The sequence below is a fragment of the Dendrobates tinctorius genome, unplaced genomic scaffold, assembly GCF_039654945.1.
Source record: "Dendrobates tinctorius isolate UK_male_01 unplaced genomic scaffold, ASM3965494v1 ptg000250l, whole genome shotgun sequence".
Taxonomy (NCBI): domain Eukaryota; kingdom Metazoa; phylum Chordata; class Amphibia; order Anura; family Dendrobatidae; genus Dendrobates; species Dendrobates tinctorius.
This window is the reverse complement of record NW_027361917.1, coordinates 35,898,847-35,922,262: the sequence shown is the minus strand read 5'-3', so window position 1 is coordinate 35,922,262 and position 23,416 is coordinate 35,898,847. Positions and strand designations below refer to the sequence as shown.

The 23,416-nt window shown below is 45.6% G+C and overlaps 1 protein-coding gene across 2 annotated transcripts in view; it reads left to right on the top strand.

Annotated features, from left to right (window-relative positions):
• Positions 1–23,416, top strand: part of TTC27 (tetratricopeptide repeat domain 27) — a 635,517-nt gene that overhangs the window by 562,494 nt on the left and 49,607 nt on the right. For both annotated transcript variants that reach the window (XM_073557610.1, XM_073557609.1), the window contains 3 exons: positions 10,852–11,017; positions 19,539–19,736; positions 20,909–21,020. In XM_073557610.1, the coding sequence (XP_073413711.1) occupies positions 10,852–11,017; positions 19,539–19,736; positions 20,909–21,020 (476 nt within the window). The remainder of the gene's footprint in view (positions 1–10,851; positions 11,018–19,538; positions 19,737–20,908; positions 21,021–23,416) is intronic.

The following is a 23,416-nucleotide window of genomic DNA, read 5'->3' as shown; positions in this document are numbered from 1 at the left end:
CACACAAAAAAGTGCTGAAAAACTCGGCTTATACACGAGTATATACGGTATATATTACATAGAAGAAAAGCCGGCAATTCAGCAGCCGCGGTAGTGTAAAATCACAGCAGGAGTCGACAGGATAGAAGAGATGGATTACATACAGTAAATACACATAGAATAGGTAGATATATAGATGTCAGTGACAAATACAATTAGTATAGTGTGTGTGCAGCTTACTGTACATGTATTTAATAAAAGATTAGTTTTCTGAAAAAAATGGCATGGGCTCTGTGATGTACAATGTCTGTGAGGTATGGGGTTTTGTCCACAAAATATGATGTTTTCTGTTGTAACTTTCCAGAAAGATCCGGCAGATATGACAATCCAGGCTGCTAGCTCTGCAGCTTCATCCCTCCTCCCTTCACACACACACAGAGCAGTGCCACCCCCCCTCCTCTACAGCCTGTGTTCGCACTAGTAATAGGAGACCCCCCTGCTGTTACAACCATTTGTTTCCTTCTCTCCTCTTCAGAGCGGGAAAAACTTCTTTGTTTGAAACGAATAAAACTATGAGAGACTATACCATAAGAACCAAATACCCTAGAGATATGAAAATCACATTTTTGTAATCCGGGCGGTCACTGCGTCGCTGCCGTGGTTCTGGCGAAGCGTAATCCTTTCAGAACCTGAGATATGTGTTCCAGCTAAACGGTGTATCAGAACTACTGCATATTTGGTCTTGAATTATTGTACTCAACAAATCACAACCAATGATGCCCTATATGTGTCTGTGCGGGCTGCCCCCACGGAGTTATGATTAGTATAAGTTTTCTAGTGTAATTCTACATCCAAAAGAGAGAGGTGGGATTAACCCAGCATGCATCTCTCCGTGATGTCACATAGCAAGTCTATAAAGCATTTCCTGGACAAAACCAGAGCAGAACAGCTCAAGTCGTCGTGCTAGAAAGATCCCCAGATGAGCGGAGAAGTGCAGCTCCGCCTCCACCCACCTTAGCCGCATGGTCTGCCTAAGGAACAATATGGAACTGTGAGTGTACTCTCTTTGTTTTCTCCACTTTTATTTTATACCTGTACTGTACATATTTTATGTCTCAATTTTATAGCAACTTTTATCTGTAATCACTGTCCTCTTTCGGAAAATAAATGAAATAATTATTTAGATCTGTCTCTATGCTCTAAGACTCGAACTATACGCCTTTGATAGATAATCGCTACTAATTCAAGGGGTTTGCCACGGACCCTCTTAATTTAACACTGTGAATTAAGTAACCGTGACTGGTGGCAGCACGTTGTGCACGGCTATTGCGGCTTGCTGGCAGTCTAGAAGGGTCTTATATAGCTGAATGAGGGGCTGCGGCCACAGCTGATAATTCCCTTACTGCAGAAGCCTAATTGCCGGTTCACAACAGGCAGCCCGTCCGGCGACTAATTATCCTAGGTGCAGTTCCCTGACTGACCTGAGGGTAAGGGGGGCGCCGGAGAGCTGCGAGTTCCAAAGTGGAACTGAGAAAGTGGGATATACATAAATCCCCGCAGTACTTGGAAGATTGATAGCAGTGGTGGGGCATCCAAATTAAACTCCCCCTGCGGCAAATTGTAGAGCGAGATTAGCTTGCTGGATATTTTTGGTCACATGGTGCCAGTGTTGGGATAACTAAGATAAGCCCCACTGCGCCTGTGATAGCCGTGTGCCGGCATTGTGTCACGCCCCTCCGTCCGCTGATACACCGGTGTCAGTGGTGGGATTGTGACATAGTGGTGACACAGGGTCCGCTGTCCGTCGCGTTTTGGTGGCAGCGGGACCCCCGTTAGTGTCGCCCGTATTTGGACGAACGGCGGTGGGCTGTTCGTCACATATTGGTGGCAGCGGTGGGATCATCCTAGAGCATTAGTGATTTGGTTTGAGCAATCATTCCTCTCACTAAAAACCTGCACGGTTCCTGCGGGAATCCTGCATCATAGGTTTTGGAGAACAGACTCAGTGGTTACTAGTCCTGAGACATTAGTGTGTACTTGCAAGTATCCCCCTCCCGTTTCTTCGTTTTTCTTTTTCTATCTTTTATTTGGCAACCATGGCGGCAAAAGGAGAACCTTGGTACAACCGGCAGACAAAGGAAGTTCTTGCTGGGTTATGCACGTACCAAGGCCTTGACGCCACGAACAAAAACAGAGCTCAAATGATCGCAGCTCTAGTGCAGCTGGACAACGACCAGAATTCAGCGAGCGCAGAAGTTGGCCCAAGTGACAATGGGGCTGCAGCAGAGGCTCCACTCATGAGCGTGGGCCCCACATTCAACCAGAGCACGCTGGACCCCTACCTGCAAGCGGCCTTGGACGCACTCCCTGCCGAAGACCGTGACGGATGTCTGCAGCTGATCCAGCAAGCTCGAGAGAGAGCAGAGCAGCGAGCCGAGCGGGAGGCGGAGAGACGCGAGCGCCAAGCTGAGGCTGAGAGCAGAGCAGCGAGCCGAGCGGGAGGCGCAGAGGGCCCATGAACTGGAGGTACTCCAGCGGGGTGGGAATGCCCCCACAGCCCGAAGCAGTGAGCCCAGCAGCGTCCAGACTCCTAAACCCCGGCCAGAGCACTTTCCCGTGATGGAAAAGGATGGGGACTTGGACACGTTTCTGCGAGCCTTTGAGAAAGCCTGCAGACAGTACCGACTGCCCGAAGACCAATGGGCCAGGTACTTGACCCCAGGGCTAAAAGGCAAAGCTCTGGAGGCGTTTGCTTCTCTTCCGCAAGCGCATGATGATGACTATCGCGCCATAAAAGAGGCGCTGATCGCCAAATATCGGCTGACACCTGAGGTATACCGAAAGAAGTTCCGACACCTCCAACGTGGCCCACATGATAGCTACAGTGATGTGGTGCAAGGACTCAGGACCCACTTTGACCAGTGGATCCATGGACTGTCCGTTGAAACCTTTGAGCAGCTACGGGACCTGATGATCAAAGACCAGTTCCTGCATCTCTGCCCAGCTGAGGTCCGACAGTTCATCCTGGACCGCGAACCAACGAACGCGGACAAAGCGGCGCAGATCGCCGACAACCACGAGGCCAACCGGAAGCCCGAGATGCGGAGGCCAGTCGCCACCAGCTGGAAAGGGGGTAAGCCAGCAACCAACCCCAATGCCCCAGCTAGCCGTCCCTCCGGAGGCCCTGTCCCTGTTGCCAACAACAGGCCGGCTACTGACAGTCGCCTGTGTCACCACTGCCAGCGGCCTGGTCACTTCTTTTACGCCTGTCCGAACAGGCCGAAGAACCCCCCAGCCAAGGCCCCCGGGCCCAACGCCTCTGTTCTTTTGGTGGGAGGTGTGGTTGGGAGGGCTGACGTCAACGTTCAACCTGTTCAGGTGGGGGCCCGTCTTGCTACAGGCCTCAAGGACACCGGGGCTGAACGAACCCTCATCCGTTCTGGACTGGCGGCCCCTGAAGAGTTTGTTGAGGGGAAAACCCTGACTGTCACCGGGATTGGAGGCACCCGTTGTCCCTTGCCAGTGGCACGAGTTTATCTCGATTGGGGTGCTGGGAGCGGGTTGAGGGAGGTGGGAGTGTCTGAAAACCTGCCCACTGATGTTTTATTGGGGACTGACTTGGGGCGGATGGTTGCATACTACGTCCCTGACACCCTTCCCCAAACTGATAATAAGGGTAATGTTAACCCTGATGATGATGATGATGACGGGAAACTGAATGTGTTACCTGCTAATGCCTTGATGAGTAATGATGCAACTAACAACCATTCTTTCCCCAGGTACGATGCTGATGCTGATGTGAATGTACCAAAGCAAACTGATAACCATTCTTCTCCTAGGAAGGATGATGATGATGTTGATGTATCTGTGCCGACTGAACCCGTTAACCCTTTCTTTGAAGCGGTAGATGTGTCCACAGGTACCGAAGTGCTCAGCCCCATCACTCTGCGGAGTGAGACGGCTGAGGAACCCCTGGCAGGAGTAAGCAACGGTGCTCAAGGAAATGGGGAGGTGCATGGGGACCATGAGGAAGGTAATGCCATGCAGCTGACCAGTGCCACCGAGGAAGGTAACTGGCCCATAAGTAGCACTGCTCCTGAAGTGTTGGGGGTGGATGGGGAGGTAGAGCCCAAGCCAGCACCGGCTGGTGGGTCTGTAGAAATCCCCAGGGAGACAGCATACATAGCAGCTGTCACACGCAGTCAGAGTGCCCAGATCGCAGGTAACGCACTGTCTTCTGGACCCTCTGCTGCTACAGGAGAGACTGAACCAGAGGTGAACCCAGAGCCGGTTCCAGAGGGTCCCAGTAAAGAGGGGACCCTGACGTCACTTCTGGCAGCCTCCAGCATGGAGTTCCAGGCTGCTCTGCACACAGATGCCAGCCTGGAGAAATTGAGAGGTCTCGCCGAGACGCCCACCTCCAAGTCTGATAAGGAGAGGGTGTTCTGGGAACGAGGAAGGTTGTACCGGGAGACAGTACCCGGAGATCCTAAAAAGGAGTGGTTGAGGGAAAGACAGCTGGTCGTCCCCTATCAGTTCAGAACCGAGTTGTTGCGGATTTCCCATGAGATTCCACTCGCTGGACACTTGGGGATCAGCAAAACAAAGGCACGGCTGTCTCAACACTTCTATTGGCCCAAGATGGGGACAGATGTAACACACTACTGCCGCTCCTGCGCCACCTGTCAAAAAGTGGTTAAGGCGGGGCCTGCTCTTAAGGCTCCCCTTATTCCTTTGCCGGTGATAGAGGAGCCTTTCCAGAGAATCGCGGTGGACATTGTAGGACCGCTGTCCGTCCCCAGCAGCTCCGGAAAGCGATACATTCTCACCGTGGTAGACTACGCTACCCGGTACCCAGAGGCAGTAGCTCTGTCTTCAACCAGGGCAGATAAGGTGGCTGACGCACTGGTGACCATCTTTTCAAGAGTAGGATTTCCCAGGGAGATGCTTACCGATCAAGGGCCCCAATTCATGTCTCGCCTAATGGAGGCTCTCTGTGAGAAAATGCAGGTGACGCAGCTGGTATCGAGTCCGTATCACCCACAGACTAATGGTTTGTGTGAACGTTTCAACGGTACCCTCAAACAGATGCTCCGCATACTGGTTGAGACCCAAGGGCGCGACTGGGAGCGGTACCTCCCACACCTGCTGTTCGCTTACAGAGAAGTTCCGCAGGCCTCGACCGGGTTCTCCCCCTTCGAGCTCCTGTATGGCAGGCGAGTCCGGGGACCCCTTGGGTTGATAAGAGAATCCTGGGAAGATGAGCCAAACCCCACAGAAGTGTCCATCGTGGATTATGTCATGCGCTTCCGTGACAAGATGCAGACCTTGACGCAGTTGGTGCATGACAACATGACGCAGGCTCAGGCTGACCAGAAGCGCTGGTACGACCAGAACGCCCTGGAGCGGACCTACCAGGTGGGTCAAAAGGTCTGGGTGCTGGTCCCCGTACCAACGGATAAGCTTCAGGCAGCCTGGGAAGGCCCATACGTCGTCCACCAACAGCTCAACCCGGTCACCTACGTGGTCACGCTTGACCATGTTCGGGGTAGGCGCAAGGCCTTTCACGTCAACATGCTGAAGGCGCACTACGAACGTGAAGCTTGCGTCCTACCGGTCTGCAATCTGCCAGAGGATGGGGAGGAAGATCCCCTCCTGGACATGCTGGCCCAGGCCAAGGCCAATGGGTCCATTGAGGACATGGAGATAAGTGGTTCGCTCACCGTGTCCCAGCGGTTGCACTCTTCCGGCCCGTGTTCACCAACCAACCGGGGAGGACGGAGTTAGCGGTTCATGAGGTGGACACCGGGAATCACGCCCCATTACGGCGAACACCCTATCGGATCTCTGAGACGGTGCAACAAGTCATGCGCCAAGAGATCGATGAGATGTTAAGGCTGGGGGTGATTCGACGGTCAAAAAGCGCGTGGGCTTCACCTGTAGTCCTCGTTGTAGTCCTCGTGCCTAAAAAGGATCGAACCACCCGGTTCTGCGTGGACTACAGGGGGCTCAACGCCATCACAACCTCCGATGCCCACCCAATGCCGCGCATCGAGGATCTGCTCGAGCGGTTGACAAACGCCAACTACATATCCATCATGGATTTGAGTCGGGGATACTGGCAGATTCCCCTGAGCCCTGAGGCGCAGGAGAAATCCGCCTTTATCACCCCCTTTGGACTGTACGAGTCCACGGTCATGCCCTTCGGCATGAAGAATGCCCCTGCCACTTTCCAGCGGATGGTCAACCACCTGCTTCGGGGACTGGAGGAGTACGCAGTGGCGTACTTAGACGATATTGCCGTCTTCAGTTCCACCTGGGAGGAACACCTTCAGCACCTCCAGGAGGTGCTCAAGCGTCTTCACAAGGCAGGCCTGACCATCAAGCCGGGGAAGTGCCAGATAGGCATGCACAAGGTCCACTACCTGGGGCACCGGGTAGGCGGGGGTTCCATGAGTCCGGAGCCAGAAAAAGTGGACGCAATCGTGTCCTGGCCCACCCCCAGGACCAAGAAACAGGTGAAGTCCTTCTTGGGAACTGCAGGGTACTATAGGCGGTTCGTACAGGACTATAGCGCCCTTGCCAAACCCTTGACTGACCTCACCAAGCAGAGGCTACCCCAAGCAGTCAACTGGACAGATGACTGTGAGGCGGCTTTCCAAGCTTTGAAAGCAGCCCTGTGCAACTCTCCAGTGTTGAGAGCAGTCGACAGCAGTCGCCCGTTTCTGGTACAGACCGACGCCAGCGAGTTTGGCCTCGGTGCTGTGCTTAGCCAGGTCGACTCGGGGGACCAAGAGCACCCCGTGTTGTACCTGAGCCGGAAACTTTTGCCGAGGGAAGTGGCATACTCGACCATCGAGAAGGAGTGTCTGGCCATGGTGTGGGCACTGCAGCGTTTGCAGCCCTACCTGTACGGGCGTGCCTTCACGGTGGTAACTGACCACAACCCTCTGAGCTGGTTGCACACAGTGTCCGGAACCAATGGAAGGTTGCTCCACTGGAGCCTTGCCCTTCAACAGTACGACTTCACTGTAAAACACAGGAAGGGCAGTGAAAACGGCAATGCCGATGGGTTGTCCCGCCGGGGCGAACCCGCTGAGGTGCGCATGGCCGATTACCGAGAGGTAATGCCTCCTTAGCGCCCTCTTAAGGGGGGAGGTGTGATGTACAATGTCTGTGAGGTATGGGGTTTTGTCCACAAAATATGATGTTTTCTGTTGTAACTTTCCAGAAAGATCCGGCAGATATGACAATCCAGGCTGCTAGCTCTGCAGCTTCATCCCTCCTCCCTTCACACACACACAGAGCAGTGCCACCCCCCCTCCTCTACAGCCTGTGTTCGCACTAGTAATAGGAGACCCCCCTGCTGTTACAACCATTTGTTTCCTTCTCCTCTTCAGAGCGGGAAAAACTTCTTTGTTTGAAACGAATAAAACTATGAGAGACTATACCATAAGAACCAAATACCCTAGAGATATGAAAATCACATTTTTGTAATCCGGGCGGTCACAGCGTCGCTGCCGTGGTTCTGGCGAAGCGTAATCCTTTCAGAACCTGAGATATGTGTTCCAGCTAAACGGTGTATCAGAACTACTGCATATTTGGTCTTGAATTATTGTACTCAACAAATCACAACCAATGATGCCCTATATGTGTCTGTGCGGGCTGCCCCCACGGAGTTATGATTAGTATAAGTTTTCTAGTGTAATTCTACATCCAAAAGAGAGAGGTGGGATTAACCCAGCATGCATCTCTCCGTGATGTCACATAGCAAGTCTATAAAGCATTTCCTGGACAAAACCAGAGCAGAACAGCTCAAGTCGTCGTGCTAGAAAGATCCCCAGATGAGCGGAGAAGTGCAGCTCCGCCTCCACCCACCTTAGCCGCATGGTCTGCCTAAGGAACAATATGGAACTGTGAGTGTACTCTCTTTGTTTTCTCCACTTTTATTTTATACCTGTACTGTACATATTTTATGTCTCAATTTTATAGCAACTTTTATCTGTAATCACTGTCCTCTTTCGGAAAATAAATGAAATAATTATTTAGATCTGTCTCTATGCTCTAAGACTCGAACTATACGCCTTTGATAGATAATCGCTACTAATTCAAGGGGTTTGCCACGGACCCTCTTAATTTAACACTGTGAATTAAGTAACCGTGACTGGTGGCAGCACGTTGTGCACGGCTATTGCGGCTTGCTGGCAGTCTAGAAGGGTCTTATATAGCTGAATGAGGGGCTGCGGCCACAGCTGATAATTCCCTTACTGCAGAAGCCTAATTGCCGGTTCACAACAGGCAGCCCGTCCGGCGACTAATTATCCTAGGTGCAGTTCCCTGACTGACCTGAGGGTAAGGGGGGCGCCGGAGAGCTGCGAGTTCCAAAGTGGAACTGAGAAAGTGGGATATACATAAATCCCCGCAGTACTTGGAAGATTGATAGCAGTGGTGGGGCATCCAAATTAAACTCCCCCTGCGGCAAATTGTAGAGCGAGATTAGCTTGCTGGATATTTTTGGTCACATGGTGCCAGTGTTGGGATAACTAAGATAAGCCCCACTGCGCCTGTGATAGCCGTGTGCCGGCATTGTGTCACGCCCCTCCGTCCGCTGATACACCGGTGTCAGTGGTGGGATTGTGACATAGTGGTGACACAGGGTCCGCTGTCCGTCACGTTTTGGTGGCAGCGGGACCCCCGTTAGTGTCGCCCGTATTTGGACGAACGGCGGTGGGCTGTTCGTCACAGGCTCCCCGGTAATTTTCGTAACCAGCAGAGGGCAAGCCGATGGCTGGGGGCTGAAGTTTATAGCCTGGGAAGGGGGTAATACCCATGGAGCTTCCCAGGCTATTAATATCAGCTCTCAGCTGTATAATAGCCTTTACTGGCTATTAAAATAGGGGAGCCCCCAAAAAAATGATATGGGGTCCCCTATAATTAATAGCCAGAAAAGCATAAGCAGACAGCTGCGGGCTGATATTAATAGCCAAAGAAGAAGCCATGGATAATGCCCCCCAGTCTAAAAACATCAGCTCTCAGCCGCTCCAGAAAAAGCGCATCTCTAAGATGCACCAATTCTGGCACTTAGCCTCGCTCTTCCCACGTGCCCTGTAGTGGTGGCAAGTGGGGTGATAGTTGGGGATATTGATGTCACCTTTGCATTGTCAGGTGACATCAAGCCCTGAGCTTAGTAATGGAGGGGCTATAAGACACATATCCATTACTATTCCCATAATTATATGGTAAATAAAAACACAGCCAGACTAAAGTCCTTTAATTGAAAAAATGACACAGAATCCTGTAATAATCTCAATTAAACCATACTTACTGCATTGCTTAATTCCACCGAAGCCCTCGTTCTCCTGTAATAAAACTAAAATAAAAAAGCAACAATATACCATACCTGTCCGTCATTCTGTCCCATGTCGAAATCCTTGTCTGGGCGAGAAATAATTTTCAACCTAAATGGTGCCAAGATGCGACCGTCCAGGCTGAAAACCACTGGTGACTGAACTGTTAGTGCAGCCTCAGTGACAAGCAGTGATGTCACTGAGGCTGCATTCCCAGTGGGACTGAACTGCAGTGACCTTGGTGAGTTCCTCGCTAGCACCGTGAGAAAATTGCACGGCTCCTAGTTGCTGCAGCCAAAATAAAATTATGCTACATTAAAATGGTGCTGTGGGCTGCGCATGTGCATTAGCTTCTATCGTGTATGAATAGATGCTACTGCGCATGCGCCGCTTCCTGCTCCATTTTGTTGTAGTGTAAATTTCTTTGGCTGCAGCAACAAGGGGTGGACGGTGGTGCTTGCGCAGTAGCATCTATCGGAATGCGATAGATGCTAATGTGCAGTCGTAGCCTACGGCGCCATTTTGATGTAGTATAATTTCATTTTGTCTGCAGCAACTAGAAGCCGGCGGAGGCGCTTGCTCAGTAGCATCTATCGGTACGCGATAGATGCTAATGCGCAGGTGCAGCCGACGGCACCAATTTGATGGTGATTTTTGTTTCTTTTCAACAGCGCAAGATAATAGGCACTAACTGACAAGTGCGCAGATGCCACCATTTTGATGAAGTGACATGTTTTTTTCAAATACGCACATTAGTACGTATATTCATTATGCAAACTAGGAGGCAGGTCACTGAGGGAACAATGACCTGTCAGCAGTCTGCATTAGGATTATATAATCAGAGCACCACATACATGAACCCCGCCTTAGGACACGAGCATATCATTAACTAAAAATAAGGATTAAAAAAGCACAAGATGGATTTCATCACCAAAAGGTATCATTTTATTCAGTATAACGGCACCAACCTGACACTGTGTGTAGGTTACTGTGCACAATCCTGCTGACAGGTTCCCTTTATTGAAATACCAGGAAAATAAAAGTTAGAAAATGAGCTAAACAACAAAAGACAACTTTAAAATAGGGTCAAATCTTTTGATGAATTTGTTGCAATTCAACAAGTCAATAATTGAGAGTTTTTCACACCAAAATTCTGGCGAAAATGCAATAATTAATATGGCCCATAAATTTTTAAACTAGACAGCCTCTTTAATTTCTTACTTTTTGGGTATTTTTATAGGCTATGTCTCAGTCAATATAGGGAAAAGCATTATATTGTGTGCATCAGTAGAATATGTATGTTCGCTTTTTGATGATGAACAGAAGATAGGTGTCCTTACATTTCTGTTCAACATTCCTACTGCTCATTTAGAACTACAGGATGCCAGTAGAGCAGTTGTTATGTTTCTTTACTTTATGATGGTGCACGGGGTCATATTTCTCCTGGAACGGGTGAATGGCTGGTCAAGCATAGGAAAATAACTCATCTGGTGCTCTAATAATTAGTCGTCTCTTGTTTTCTAAGGCACAAGGCATTCCGAACACTTCAAGAAGCCATCAAATGCAACTTTGAACATTGGCAGATATGGGAGAACTATGTATTAACCAGCACAGATGTCGGAGAGTTCACAGAAGCCATTAAAGCTTACCATAGACTAATGGACCTTCGAGACAAATATAAGGATATTCAGGTTGGTCATTGACCATATATCACAGCAGTATTTGGTACACGAAGCTTCTGATTGCAGCCACCGTAAATATTATTTATTGAAAAATCATAAGCAGTAAATGATAATACTTTGTGCCCCATAAAATGTCATTAACCCCTAAGTGTAAAATCATGTACATATATCACGTATGTTAGCTGGGATGACAATGCTTAGAGGTGGCTCAGGAGCAAATATCTCTCCAAAGGCACTACATGCCAGCTATGTTACATATACAGTGACAATTTTTCAAGTATTCACTCCTACAGAAAATGGAGAGGTCTGTAATTTTTATTGTAATTACACTTCAACTGTGAGAGACAGAATCTTAAAAAAAATTCAAGAAAATCACATTGCATGAAATAAGTATTTGATACAATAGAAAAAACAGAACTTAATATTTGGCACAGAAGTACAGAGGTCAGACGTTTCCTGTATTTCTTGACCAAGTTTGCACACACTTTTCCAGATCTTTCAGGTTTCGCGGCTGTCGCTGGGCAACTGTCATGACTATGTTGTCCAGTATCCTGGAACCAGGGGCTCCTTCCCTGTCCCTAATGCTAGGGACAGCCTAGCTCGCCTTGTTCCCCAGATTACTTGTAATGGTGAAGACGCCAGGGCCACGTACCTTGCCTTAGCTCCTGAATATGCCCTCAGTCTGTACCCTTCCCCCACCCAGGGGAGAGGGTAGTAGAAGTGTACACCAACAGACTTACAATATAATATGAACAGGGGTAACAAAATATACCAATCATGCAAATAAACTCATACATACAACAGAGGAATGCACCTGTGAGTGGCGGTTGGGGTTAGACCAATGTAGGAGAAGAAAGGGAATTATCACACACTCAAAACCTAGTAACAGTCACAGATAAATCCACCAACTGCCTTCTCCAGTAACCACCAACAACCTCCAGCCATGCAGCAAAAACTTGCTCTGACAATGAGTGCTAGCCAGGATCCAGTTTATATAGGAGATAGGAGTAGCTACCAGTGCATAGCTAAGAGCCTTAATGCAGGAATGCTTCCAGGAGCTCTCAACTGAGCAGAGTAATCCCTGCACTGCTAAAAGAGTGCAGGGGTAGGAAAAATCAGACACAGCGCTCTTCTGGCTCCTCTTTGTCACAGTAAATCCATGACAGCAACATTGAGTTTCAGCTCCCCACAATGATTTTCTATTTGTTGGGTTCAGGTCTGGAGGCTAGCTAGGCCACTCCAGGACTTTGAAATGCTTCTTACGGAGACACTTCTTAGGCTGGTTTCACACTTGCGTTTTTTTTCCTATACTTTCAGTGGGTGCGCATACACATGCGTTTGTATGCGCATGCGTTTTTTTGTAATGTGCGTTCGGGCGCACAAAATGCATCCTGTTGCATTTGTTGTGCATCCGACTTGTCCCAAAAAACCGCATGCGCACGCAATGCGTTTTTTTTTCACCCAACCACCCATTATAGTCTATGGGTGCGCTGACGTGCGCATGGTAATGAGCACATCAGCGCAAAAAACGCATGCGTTTTTAAAAAACCGCGCACAAAAACGCATGATGCGTTTTTTATGTGCGTTTGCACTGCGCACGGTGCGCGGAGCAAAAAAACGCAAGTGTGAAAGTAGCCTTAGTTGCCCTAGCTGTGTGTTTTGGATCATTGTCATGCTGGAAGACCCAGCCACGATCCATCATCAATGCTTTTACTAAGGAAAGAAGGTTGTTGGGCAAAATCTAGAGATACATGACCCCATCCATCCTCCCATACAGTGCAGTTGTCCTATCCCTTTTGCAGAAAAGCACCCTCAAAGTATGATGTTTCCCTCATCATGCTTCACGGTTGGGACTGTGTTCTTGGGGTTGTACTCATCCTTCTTCTTCCTCCAAACACTGCGAGTGGAGTTGATGCCAAAAAGTTCTATTTTGGTCTCATATGACCACATGACTTTCTCCCATGCCTCCTCTGAATCATCCAGATGGTCATTGGCAAACTTCCAACGGGCCTGGATTTGTGCTAATCTGAGCAGGGGCACCTTGTGTGCCCTGCAAGTTATTAATCCATGACGATGTAGTGTGTTACGAACGGTAGTGTGACTGTGGTCCGTCTCTCATCAGGTCATTGAATAGGACCTCCCTTGTAGTTCTGGGCTTATTCCTGACCTTTTTTAGAATCATCCTTTTCCCACGAGATTAACAGTCCTCTTGTGTGTCTTTCATTTTCTAATAATTGTGCCAACAGTTGTTGCCTTCTCACCAAGCTGCCTGCCTATTGTCCTGTAGCCCATCCCAGCCTTGTGCAGGTCTACAATTTTGTTCCTGGTGTCTTAAAGAGCTCTTTGGTTTTGGCCATGGTGAAGAGGTTGGAGTGTGATTGATTGAGTGTGTGGAGACGTGTCTTTTATACAAGTAACGAGTTCAAACAGGAGCAATTAATACAGGTAATGAGTGCAGAGTAGGAGAGCGTCTTAAAGAAAAACAGGTCTGTGGGAGCGAAAATTCTTGCTGGTTGGTAGGTGAGCAGTAAAATGCAGTTTAATTATTTAAAAATCATACAATGTGATTTTTTTAATTTTCTTTTAAGATTCTGTTTTTCACAGTTGAAGTGTACCTACGATAAACATTACAGACCTCTCCATTCTTTGTATGTGTGAAAACTTGCAAAATAGGCAGTGTATCAAAAACTTATTTTCACCACTGTATAATATAGAGATTTCACTCTCCATATATGTCTCTATAGTTATGTATATATATGCAAATACACAGTACATGTTTATGTATATTTGTCTTTCTGAATATACATGTGTGCGTGTATATATGTGAGATATATACTGTATGTTATGTAGATACATTCTATGGTACACTCTATGACATTAGATACAACTCTATGTTAATTTAATACTCTGAAAAATGCTTACACGAACATACCTGACCAAGTATGAGTGATCAGAGCACAGCAGCTTGATGATTACTCTGCTGTGCTCTAAACACCTGCGGTGACAGCAGTGGTGAATGGTGATGAGCAGCCTGGTACTGTACTACTACTTTCAGCTCACCGCCACCGATACTCACCTCATCCTGGACCTCCCGTCACTGTTTGCACTGAGCACTGTGGACGTTGACTGGGAAATTGAAGCTCACAGCATAGCTGTGGGCTTCAATAAAATGGTGTCAATCTCCTGATAGAGCTTTGACCTGGACGGCCCAGGGGGCATGCCCAGATCACAGTTGAAGGCAGCCACAGTGTAGGAGATGCAGTCGGAAAGCCACCAGTAAATGGAAATGGCAGCTCCAGTAGCTGAATAATAAGTTGCCTAAGCACTAACAGGCAGGTGGTAGTTGCTACCTACCTGTCTGTTGTGCACGGCGCTATTCTTTGCCGGCGCAGAACATTCACAGACCATTCCTACCAGTGGATTCAGCTGTTTCTGCTGACGTCATATCAACAGAGCTGTGGGTTTTTTTCCTCCCTTTCAGCGGGGTTTGTCTGCTGACGTCATTCTGAATGACAACCAGATCCCCACTGCCTAACTGGTGGAGCCAGCTGTCAATCAGCATGACCTCACCAGTCCCGCCCTGTCAACAGAGCAAGGCGGAAAAGAAACAGAGGTAGCTGAATTGCCAGCAGGAGCAGTTAGTAACCAATCTGTGCTGGCAAAGAATAGCACCAGGTAGCAACTACCACCTGCCTGTTAGTGCTTAAGCACTTTATTAAAGGGGATATCCCCTTTAATAAATAAAAAATGGCTAAACTAGTACATTTAATTTTGTATTAAAAATAATTGACTATATAAGCAATAATTTTAATGCAAAAATAAAAATTGTGGCACCTTTCCTTTAAGACCAAGCACAAAAGTGCAATATTATTATTATTAATATTTTCATGGACTGTCCTGCAGTTTCTGGACAGTTGGTAACCTTTAATGTCAGGCGGAGGAGGGTGGCCGTATGGTAAAGCCCATGGGTCCTGGATGTGGCCTGCAGGCCACACTTTGCCCAGGTATGATATATGTATGTAGATATACACTCATATTTGAAGTATAGATTTGAGTTTACTGCAAATTATGTCCTCCTCTTGGGCTAAAAATACTACTCAAAATTGCTAAGAGAAAAAGTGTACTAGAAACGTCACCATTTCTGTATTTTTTACCTACTCTCGATTTTGGCTTACAAATACTGAGGTAAAAAAAGCTCACCAAATACTGAACATATGTGCTCATGGCTTTAAACTTATCTCCTGTCTTCACCCATTAACTTCTGCTGGAAGTCATAAGTAAAAGTCACAAGCGCTCAATGCAATTGTATGAGCCAGAACAAGGCTGTCTTAGACTTGCATTGAAAAGTGACCCCTGGCTCATCCAGCAAACACTGTATTGGTCCAGCAGGTCACATACTGCTGTAGATGGACAGGAGCGCCACTGATAGATGATGAAGACAGTGGTTGGTAAGTATGAGAGTAGGTGCAGGGGTCTTAGATTAGAAGCACCACTCAAGTGCTGCAATTAAAAAAAATCACTGGCGTGGTACTTTAAAAGCTGCTGAAGACAGGAAAGAATTTGTCAAGTGATATCTGAACTATTTAGTGTAGTCTAGTAGTGAGGACTTTGCTCATGATTCTGCCTCTGCCGGTCATTTTCCCTAAGCCCACCTCAGGGATCTCTTTGAGAAAATAGTCTCTGGTCACCGGGGCCAACACTTTCTGACAACCCATGAACCGCAGAATCGCGCCACTCCTGCTGCCGTAGGCTTCCTGAAGTAGCGACCCTTCCAACTGTGACCTCGCTCAACCTCTGACTGCCCCCAGTAAGCTCATTTCGGATTATAAGAAGCACCCCATTTTCCTCTCAAATTTGGAGAAAAACAGTGTTTCTTACAATCCGTAAAAATACAGTATTTCTCCCACAAAATTACTGCAATTACACATGTTTTGTGATAAGATAGACATGGTTACCGGTATTTCATTTGTGTGTATTGGAACAACACAAAAAAACTGAGAAAAAAGTCACGTTGGTCATAATTTAGCACGTTATCCAAGCTTTACTCTTCACTAGTTGCAACGCAAGATAGTCCAGATGGTGAAGAAGCAGACCCATTCAAGTTCCAAAGAAATTCAAGCTTTCCGGCAGGCTCAGTGTGCATCAGTGTCCGTGTGAATTATCTATTGACAATTGAAAGAAATGTAATCCGGTGGAAGGAGAGATAGGAGGACCCCACTGCTGACACAGAGACATAAAAAAGCTTGACTGCAGCTTGCCAAAATGTACGCAAGTCAAAATTCTCCTGGAAAAGTGTCTTGTGAACAGATGAGACCAAGATAGAGCTTTATGGCAAAACACATCTTTCTACTGTTTACCGAAAATGGAATGAGGCCTACAAAGAGAAGAACACAGTGCCTACAGTAAAATAGTGGAGGTTCAAAGATGTTTTAGCGTTGTTTTACTGCCTCTGGCACTGGGTGGCTTGACTGTGTGCAAGACATCATGAAATCTGGAGATTACCAATGGATTATGGGTCGCAATGTAGTGCCCAGTGTCAGTAAGCTGGGTTTGCATCCTAGGTCATGGATCTTCCAGCAGGACAATGATCACTAACATACTTCAAGTAGCACACAGAAATAGATGGAAACAAAGCGCTGGAAAATTCTGAAGTGGCCAGAGATGAGTCTGGATATAAATCCTATTGAACACCTTTGGCGAGATCTTAAAATTGCTGTTGGACTCCATTTTTTCTGATCATCTAAGTTGTAAGCCCAGTTGTGATTGTAAAATTTTATAAAATTGAATAAAAATTCCGGTTACTAAAAAAACTGCTGTTGGGAGAAGGCACCCTTCAAATATGTGAGACCTGGAGCCTTTATAAAGACGAGTGGTCAAAAATTCCAGTTGAGAGGTGTAAGAATCTTTTTGATAGTTCTAGGAAGCGATTATTTGCAGTTATTTATTCCAAATGGTGTGCAACCAAATCTTAATTGAAGGTGCCAACAATTTTATCCAGTCAATTTTGGGGTTTTTGTGTGAAATTATGTCCAATTTGCCTTGTTTCTTTTGTGGTGTTCCAATACACACAAAGCAGATAAACGTGTTACAAAACACATTTCATTGCAATAATTTTCTTGGTGAAATACTTAATTTTCTGGAACAAAGGGCATCAGGACTTTAAAATGCTAAAATTTGAATCACCCTGTTTTTCCCCCATTGAAAATAAAGAAATTAAAAAATAAACATAGTTGGTATCGCCTAACTTATGTTTGTCCTGTCTATCAAAATATAATTGTTTGTCCTGTCTATCAAAATATCGTTACATATGAAATACACTATAAAGAGCAAAAGAATATCAAAATGACAGAATTGTGGGTTTTATATTATCACAGCACCGTAAAAAAATTCAATAAGCAATACCCAAAATTGGTTTAGTAACCAAAATTGATATCAATAAAATGTCTCCTTCGGGCACAAAAAAAATCAAAAGTTCATACAGCTTCATTAATGGAAAAATAAAAATGTTACTGGTCTTGGCAATTGATGACACAAAGCCCTTTTTTTCTTCAAGTGAATTTTTTCTATATTTAACCTAACTTTTCAATTAATAATAGGTACCGTAATATAAGTTTTAAACACCCATTAGAGAAAGGCTGGGTCACTAGTGGGGCTCTCATGCCCTTTTGTCATATTTGTTGTACTTTAGTTAAAGGGATTATCCCCTTTCGGACAATTTTTTTTCCTTATTACAATTTAAAAGTGTCACGTCACCGTCGGAATCATGGGCTGGTGTTCCGGCCTCGGCCACTGGGAGGCGCCGGACTCCTTCGACTGGTGGTGCCGGCAATAGGAGGGCTATGTACTCATGTGGGTCCGCTCCTTTGACGCATGCCTCTGTCGTTGGGCATCGCCATGGTTCTCCTGTGGGTGATGGTGACAGAGAAGGGGCTCCTGCGCAGGCATCTGGTGGGCGCCAGCTCTGCTCCTCTGTCTGAGGTGATGGGGTTGGTGCATCGCCATCTGGCCTGGTTCTGGGGGCGGTTCAGATGAGGTCATCAGACTGTGAGCCTATGAGGGATAGCCTTATCTTTCAAATTCTTTGGAGCCTGTCCTGCAGGCCGCAAGATATAGTCTTGGTTTCCCCAGTGTGCTAGTGTTTAATTTGCTATTCTTGACTCTGACCTTTGCCTGGATTTCTGACCCCTCTTCAGCCTGTCGATTTTGTACCTCTGCTGCTCTTCCGGTGACTCTGACCTCAGCCTGGATTTCTGACCCTCTTCAGCCTGTCGATTTTGTACCTCTGCTGCTCTTCCGGTGACTCTGACCTTGGCTTGGATTTTGACTCTGCTTCAGCCTGCTGATTTTGTACCTCTGCCGCCCGCCTGGTTTTGACTTGGACTCCTGACTAAGCTTTCCGTCCCGTTTATTAACTCCTTTCTGGCGACCGTATTGCTCTGATCCGCTGCTCTTATATAGACAGCTACCTCCTGGGCTCTGCTGTAATTCCAGATCCCTGTATAGGAGTAAAGGGTCTCGGCGTTGCTCGGTGTGCTGTCTTACTTGCAGCCCAGACTCGCACTAGACGGACGTCACAAAAAGCCATCAAACCCCGCTGTACTCATCTTCTCCACTGCTCCTGGTGTGGGGCATAGGCTGTGGCACTGACATCACATTTATAGCATAGTAGCTGATCCATACATTTTGTGGTTCTGAAGGCTGTCTCTCCTACACTGGCACAGCTAATGAACTCGCTGATGGGCTGCCCTGCTATTAATGTGACGACAGTGGATACTGGAAAAGTGAGTACAGTTTATTTTTTTTTCAAAAACTGTAGTCTGGGCAGAATATTGTCTGAAAAGGGACCACCGCTTTAAATACTTGTGATTTCATGAAATTATTTTTAATTAGCTACAACCCATAAACTTTAGGATCAGATTTCAGGCAGGGTTGTAAGAAGCAGAATGCGTGGTGCTATGCAGGCTCATTAACACATGAAATATTCCTCAAAGTATTGATTGATGCCGGTCAGTTTTTATTTAAATGTCCCATGAATTATTGATCACTATTTGATGTATTTTATTACTCCTGCTCAAAACTAGAGCTATTTTATTAGTGTAATTACTCATTGAGCCTATAATTATTGCATTGCTGCCATTGTAAAGGTTTTCTAACAGCTAGTACTCCAAATTGATATATTGTCTGTAAAATTCAGTCCTAAATGCTGATCTCTGGGACTCCAGCTGCAGGCGCTGGGACTGGTTCTGTGATTAGTGATATACAGTATGTAATTTCTTTATAGATTTAACATATTGGTGAAAGGTTGCCACGCAGGATAGTCCAGATGGTGGATAAGCAGCCCCAGTCAAGTTCCATAGAAACTCACGCTGTTGTGCAGGCTCAGGGTGCATCGGTGTCAGCGCAAGCATCCGTCAACATTTTAAATGTTCTCATAGTAAATTCTAAAATATGTAATTCTCCTTTAGGTCACCTAGAGAGAACATCATTGATATGTCTGAGACTAACGCTGTGAATCTTTCATTTTCTGTAGGTCCTGAAGGTTTTGGTCAGAGCAGTGGTGGAAGGAATAGAGGATCGTAAAGGAGAGTCCACCGGTAACCTGAAGACTAAGCTACAGGAGCTGTTTGGAAGAGTAACAGCACGGGACTCTAGCGATGCTGAGATTTGGAAAGCCTATGCCAAACTGTACGGGAATGGGGAAAGTGAAAAAGATGAAGAGAATGAAAAGGTAACGTTCTGTGTTACGTGTATACTATATATTTACATTAAATTGGGATTTTCTTTTCTCTATCTAGCAAAATCCCTATTTCGAGGGCTCACCACCGGTAAGCATTTCTTCTTGTATGTCCACACTGCAGAATTGTGAGCATAATTGAGGCTTAAGCCAATGGTTAGTGCACGTCTGGATAACCTGCCTTATGACGTGCATTTCCTCAGTTCCTTTAATGCCATTGGATGTTCTGATTTTTTGAATGATCCATATTCTGAACCTAGAATTGTTCTGATTAGCTGCAATTGTTTAGTAACATGGATCATATCTTGCCGTCTAGACTATTTTTTTTTCAGAAGCCCACTTATAAATCTGTCTCTGTTAAACATATACATTTAAACATCTGTCGCACAGCTGTAGGATGCAATTTCGTTTTACAGTAACTGTGCTCCAGTCTTCATATATTTTTCATAGGCTGTGCGATGTAAAAAAAAGCTGAATGCCATTAAAAGTACAAACATGGTATAAGAACAGAATCAGATCTGATCTATCCCATGCTATACTGTGATCACGATGTGTGCCTGTTGTAAGGGATATTTTTCTAGATGTAACACAGACTTGCAGTATGTTTTTCAGTTAGGTCTATCCAAAAACTTTGTGGGGCTGAGTTGTGTGTCATTTCCCTCCTCTGTTTATCAGTCCTGTTGAATTTCCAAAAAAGCTGATCGGTGGGCTGGAACATAGCTTGCCATGTGCACTTCTTTCTGTGAGCCTTTGTGGTCATTTAGGGAACAGCCTATTGAAACACTTGTCTGTGTCTAAAGTCAGAAATAGCCCTGCTTCTTGTTTATTGTTTCACCACAGACTTCTTTTTATTAAAATGGTTGTCTGTTTTGAGATTTTGATTTGAGATCAATCGATCACTGCAGGTCTGAGTCGCTCTTAGCTGCACATTTTCTCTGCAGCAGCGCCTATAGGGGAATTGTGGTATTACATGTTTGCCTTGTAAATGTATTGCTGGCCAAGTAATACACTTGTAGTTCTGGAATGTGCAGGATGGTTTGTATTAAACTGTGGGCAGCTGCTTTTATGGAAAATAATTGGTTTCTTCATTATAGATGATGGCTTCTTAAAAGATGTAATATGCCATGGTGTCATCTTAATGTCTTCCAATCTCTTTCCTTTATAAGGCTTTACAGTTCCTGACAAAGGCTCATAAATGCGATACTCAGAAAAGTGGCTGGGAAAGTGACATTCCAACATTCAAGGAAATAATTAGAGGGGCAATCTACCTTGCTCATGGTAAGTTAATATTAAAGGGAATTTGTCAGCAGGAATTCTCCCAACAAACTATATGCACATGTAACTATTGCACAGACAAGTCTGGCCATACCTTTAGCTAAACAGTCCTTTCCTTCTTTACTTTGAAAATTGGCTTTTGATTGAATAGGAAAATGATGCTGAAGGACTATGTTAGATCTGAAGCCTGTCACTGAACTCTTTTTCCCGCCCAGCTCTGCCTATTCTGCTTGTCTCACTTCTCGTTTTCTTGAAGCATAGATCCATCACCAGGTTTTTGCTATGCATTCTGAGAGCAGCATTTAATAGAGTGTGAGATCCTAATTCCGACGATATGTCACTTGCTGGTCTACATGCTGTCATTTTGATAGAATCACAGTTTTTTCTGCTGAAGATCTAGCAGTTCTCTGAATGCTGATCCATTTGTAACATCACTATCACCACTGATTGGCAGCTTTCTGTGCACACTGTGGTGGGGGCAGGGTTACACAGATCAGTTGACTAATAGGCATGAAACACCTAGTCTTGTAGTGATAATCTCCTGTTGATAAAACACTGATTCAGAAACACACAACTTAGGAAGAGACGTATTTCTTAATCAGGGTCTATGTACCTACATTATGCTGCTCTCAGATTACATGACAAAAACCTGCTGATATATTCACTTTAAAGCACTTGGTTACTGAACTCATATTTGAAAGTTTGGTGACTGGGGGGAAAAAACTTAAAAATTCCAGAAAAGCACAAAAAAACAATTTTTTTCTGCAAGCAAGGGTAACTAAAATACTACCAAGGCTACACACTAAGCCCCCACCATTTTGAAGATCCATAGGAGACTTAACGGGTGATTTCTTTGCCATGGTTGCAAGTTGAGGTCCTATTCAGATTATTATGTAGGTCTAAAAAGTGAGGTATATGATAACAGAAAATCTTACCGCGCATCTGGGACTTACATCTCATTGATCTGGCAATTAATGTGAGGACAAATTGAAAGAAAATTTCATGTGAATTTTTTCATTCTCCATATGTTTTATTATTGCAATTTGTTATTAGTCACATAAAATGTTTTCATAACTGACTGCTGTAAACTGGACATAAATGTTGGTGATTTGTTGTAATGCACCATGGACCAGCAGAAATATACTGTAAATATCAAATTAAATTGCCACTTGTTTTATTTTTCAGGAAGAGATTATAATTCCTTTTCCGAGGTTTATGTTATAGGCATTTTATGGCCTTTATACAGTTAGGTCCATATATATTTGGACAGAGGCAATATTTTTCTAATTTTGGTTCTAGACATTACAGCACTGAATTTTAAACAAAACAATTCATATGCAGTTGAAGTTCAGACTTTCAGCTTTCATTTGAGGGTATGCACATTAAAATTGGATGAAGGGTTTAGGAGTTTCAGCTCCTTAACATGTGCCACCCTGTTTTTAAAGGGACCAAAAGTAATTGGACAATTGACTCCAAGGCTATTTCATGGACAGGTGTGGGCAATCCCTTAGTTATGTAATTCTCAAGCAGATAAAAGGCCTGGAGTTGATTTGAGGTGTGGTGCTTGCATTTGGAAGGTTTTGCTGTGAAGGAAACAGGCGGTCAAAGGAGCTCTCCATGCAGGTGAAACAAGCCATCCTTAAGCTGCAAAAACAGAAAAAACCCATCCGAGAAATTGCTACAACATTAGGAGTGGCAAAATCTACAGTTTGGTACATCCTGAGAAAGAAAGAAAGTACTGGTGAACTCATCAATGCAAAAAGAGCTGGGCGCCCCCGGAAGACAACAGTGGTGGATGATCACAGAATAATCTCCATGGTGAAGAGAAACCCCTTCACAACAGCCAACCAAGCGAACAACACTCTCCAGGAGGTAGGTGTATCAATATCCAAATCTACCATAAAGAGAAGACTGCATGAAAGTAAATACAGAGGGTTCACTGCACGGTGCAAGCCACTCATAAGCATCAAGAATCAAAAGGCTAGACTGGACTTTGCTAAAAAACATCTAAAAAAAGCCAGCACAGTTCTGGAAGAACATTCTTTGGACAGATGAAACCAAGATCAACCTCTACCAGAATGATGGAAAGAGAAAAGTATTGCAAAGGCATGGTACAGCTCATGATCCAAAGCATACCACATCATCTGTAAAACACGGCAGAGGCAGTGTGATGGCTTGGGAATGCATGGCTGCCAGTGGCACTGGGTCACTAGTGTTTATTGATGATGTGACACAGGACAGAAGCAGCCGAATGAATTCTGAGGTATTCAGAGCCATACTGTGTGGTCAGATCCAGGCAAATGCAGCCAAACTGATTGGTTATCGTTTCATACTACAGATGGACAATGACCCAAAACATAAAGCCAAAGCAAGCCAGGATTTTATTAAAGCAAAGAAGT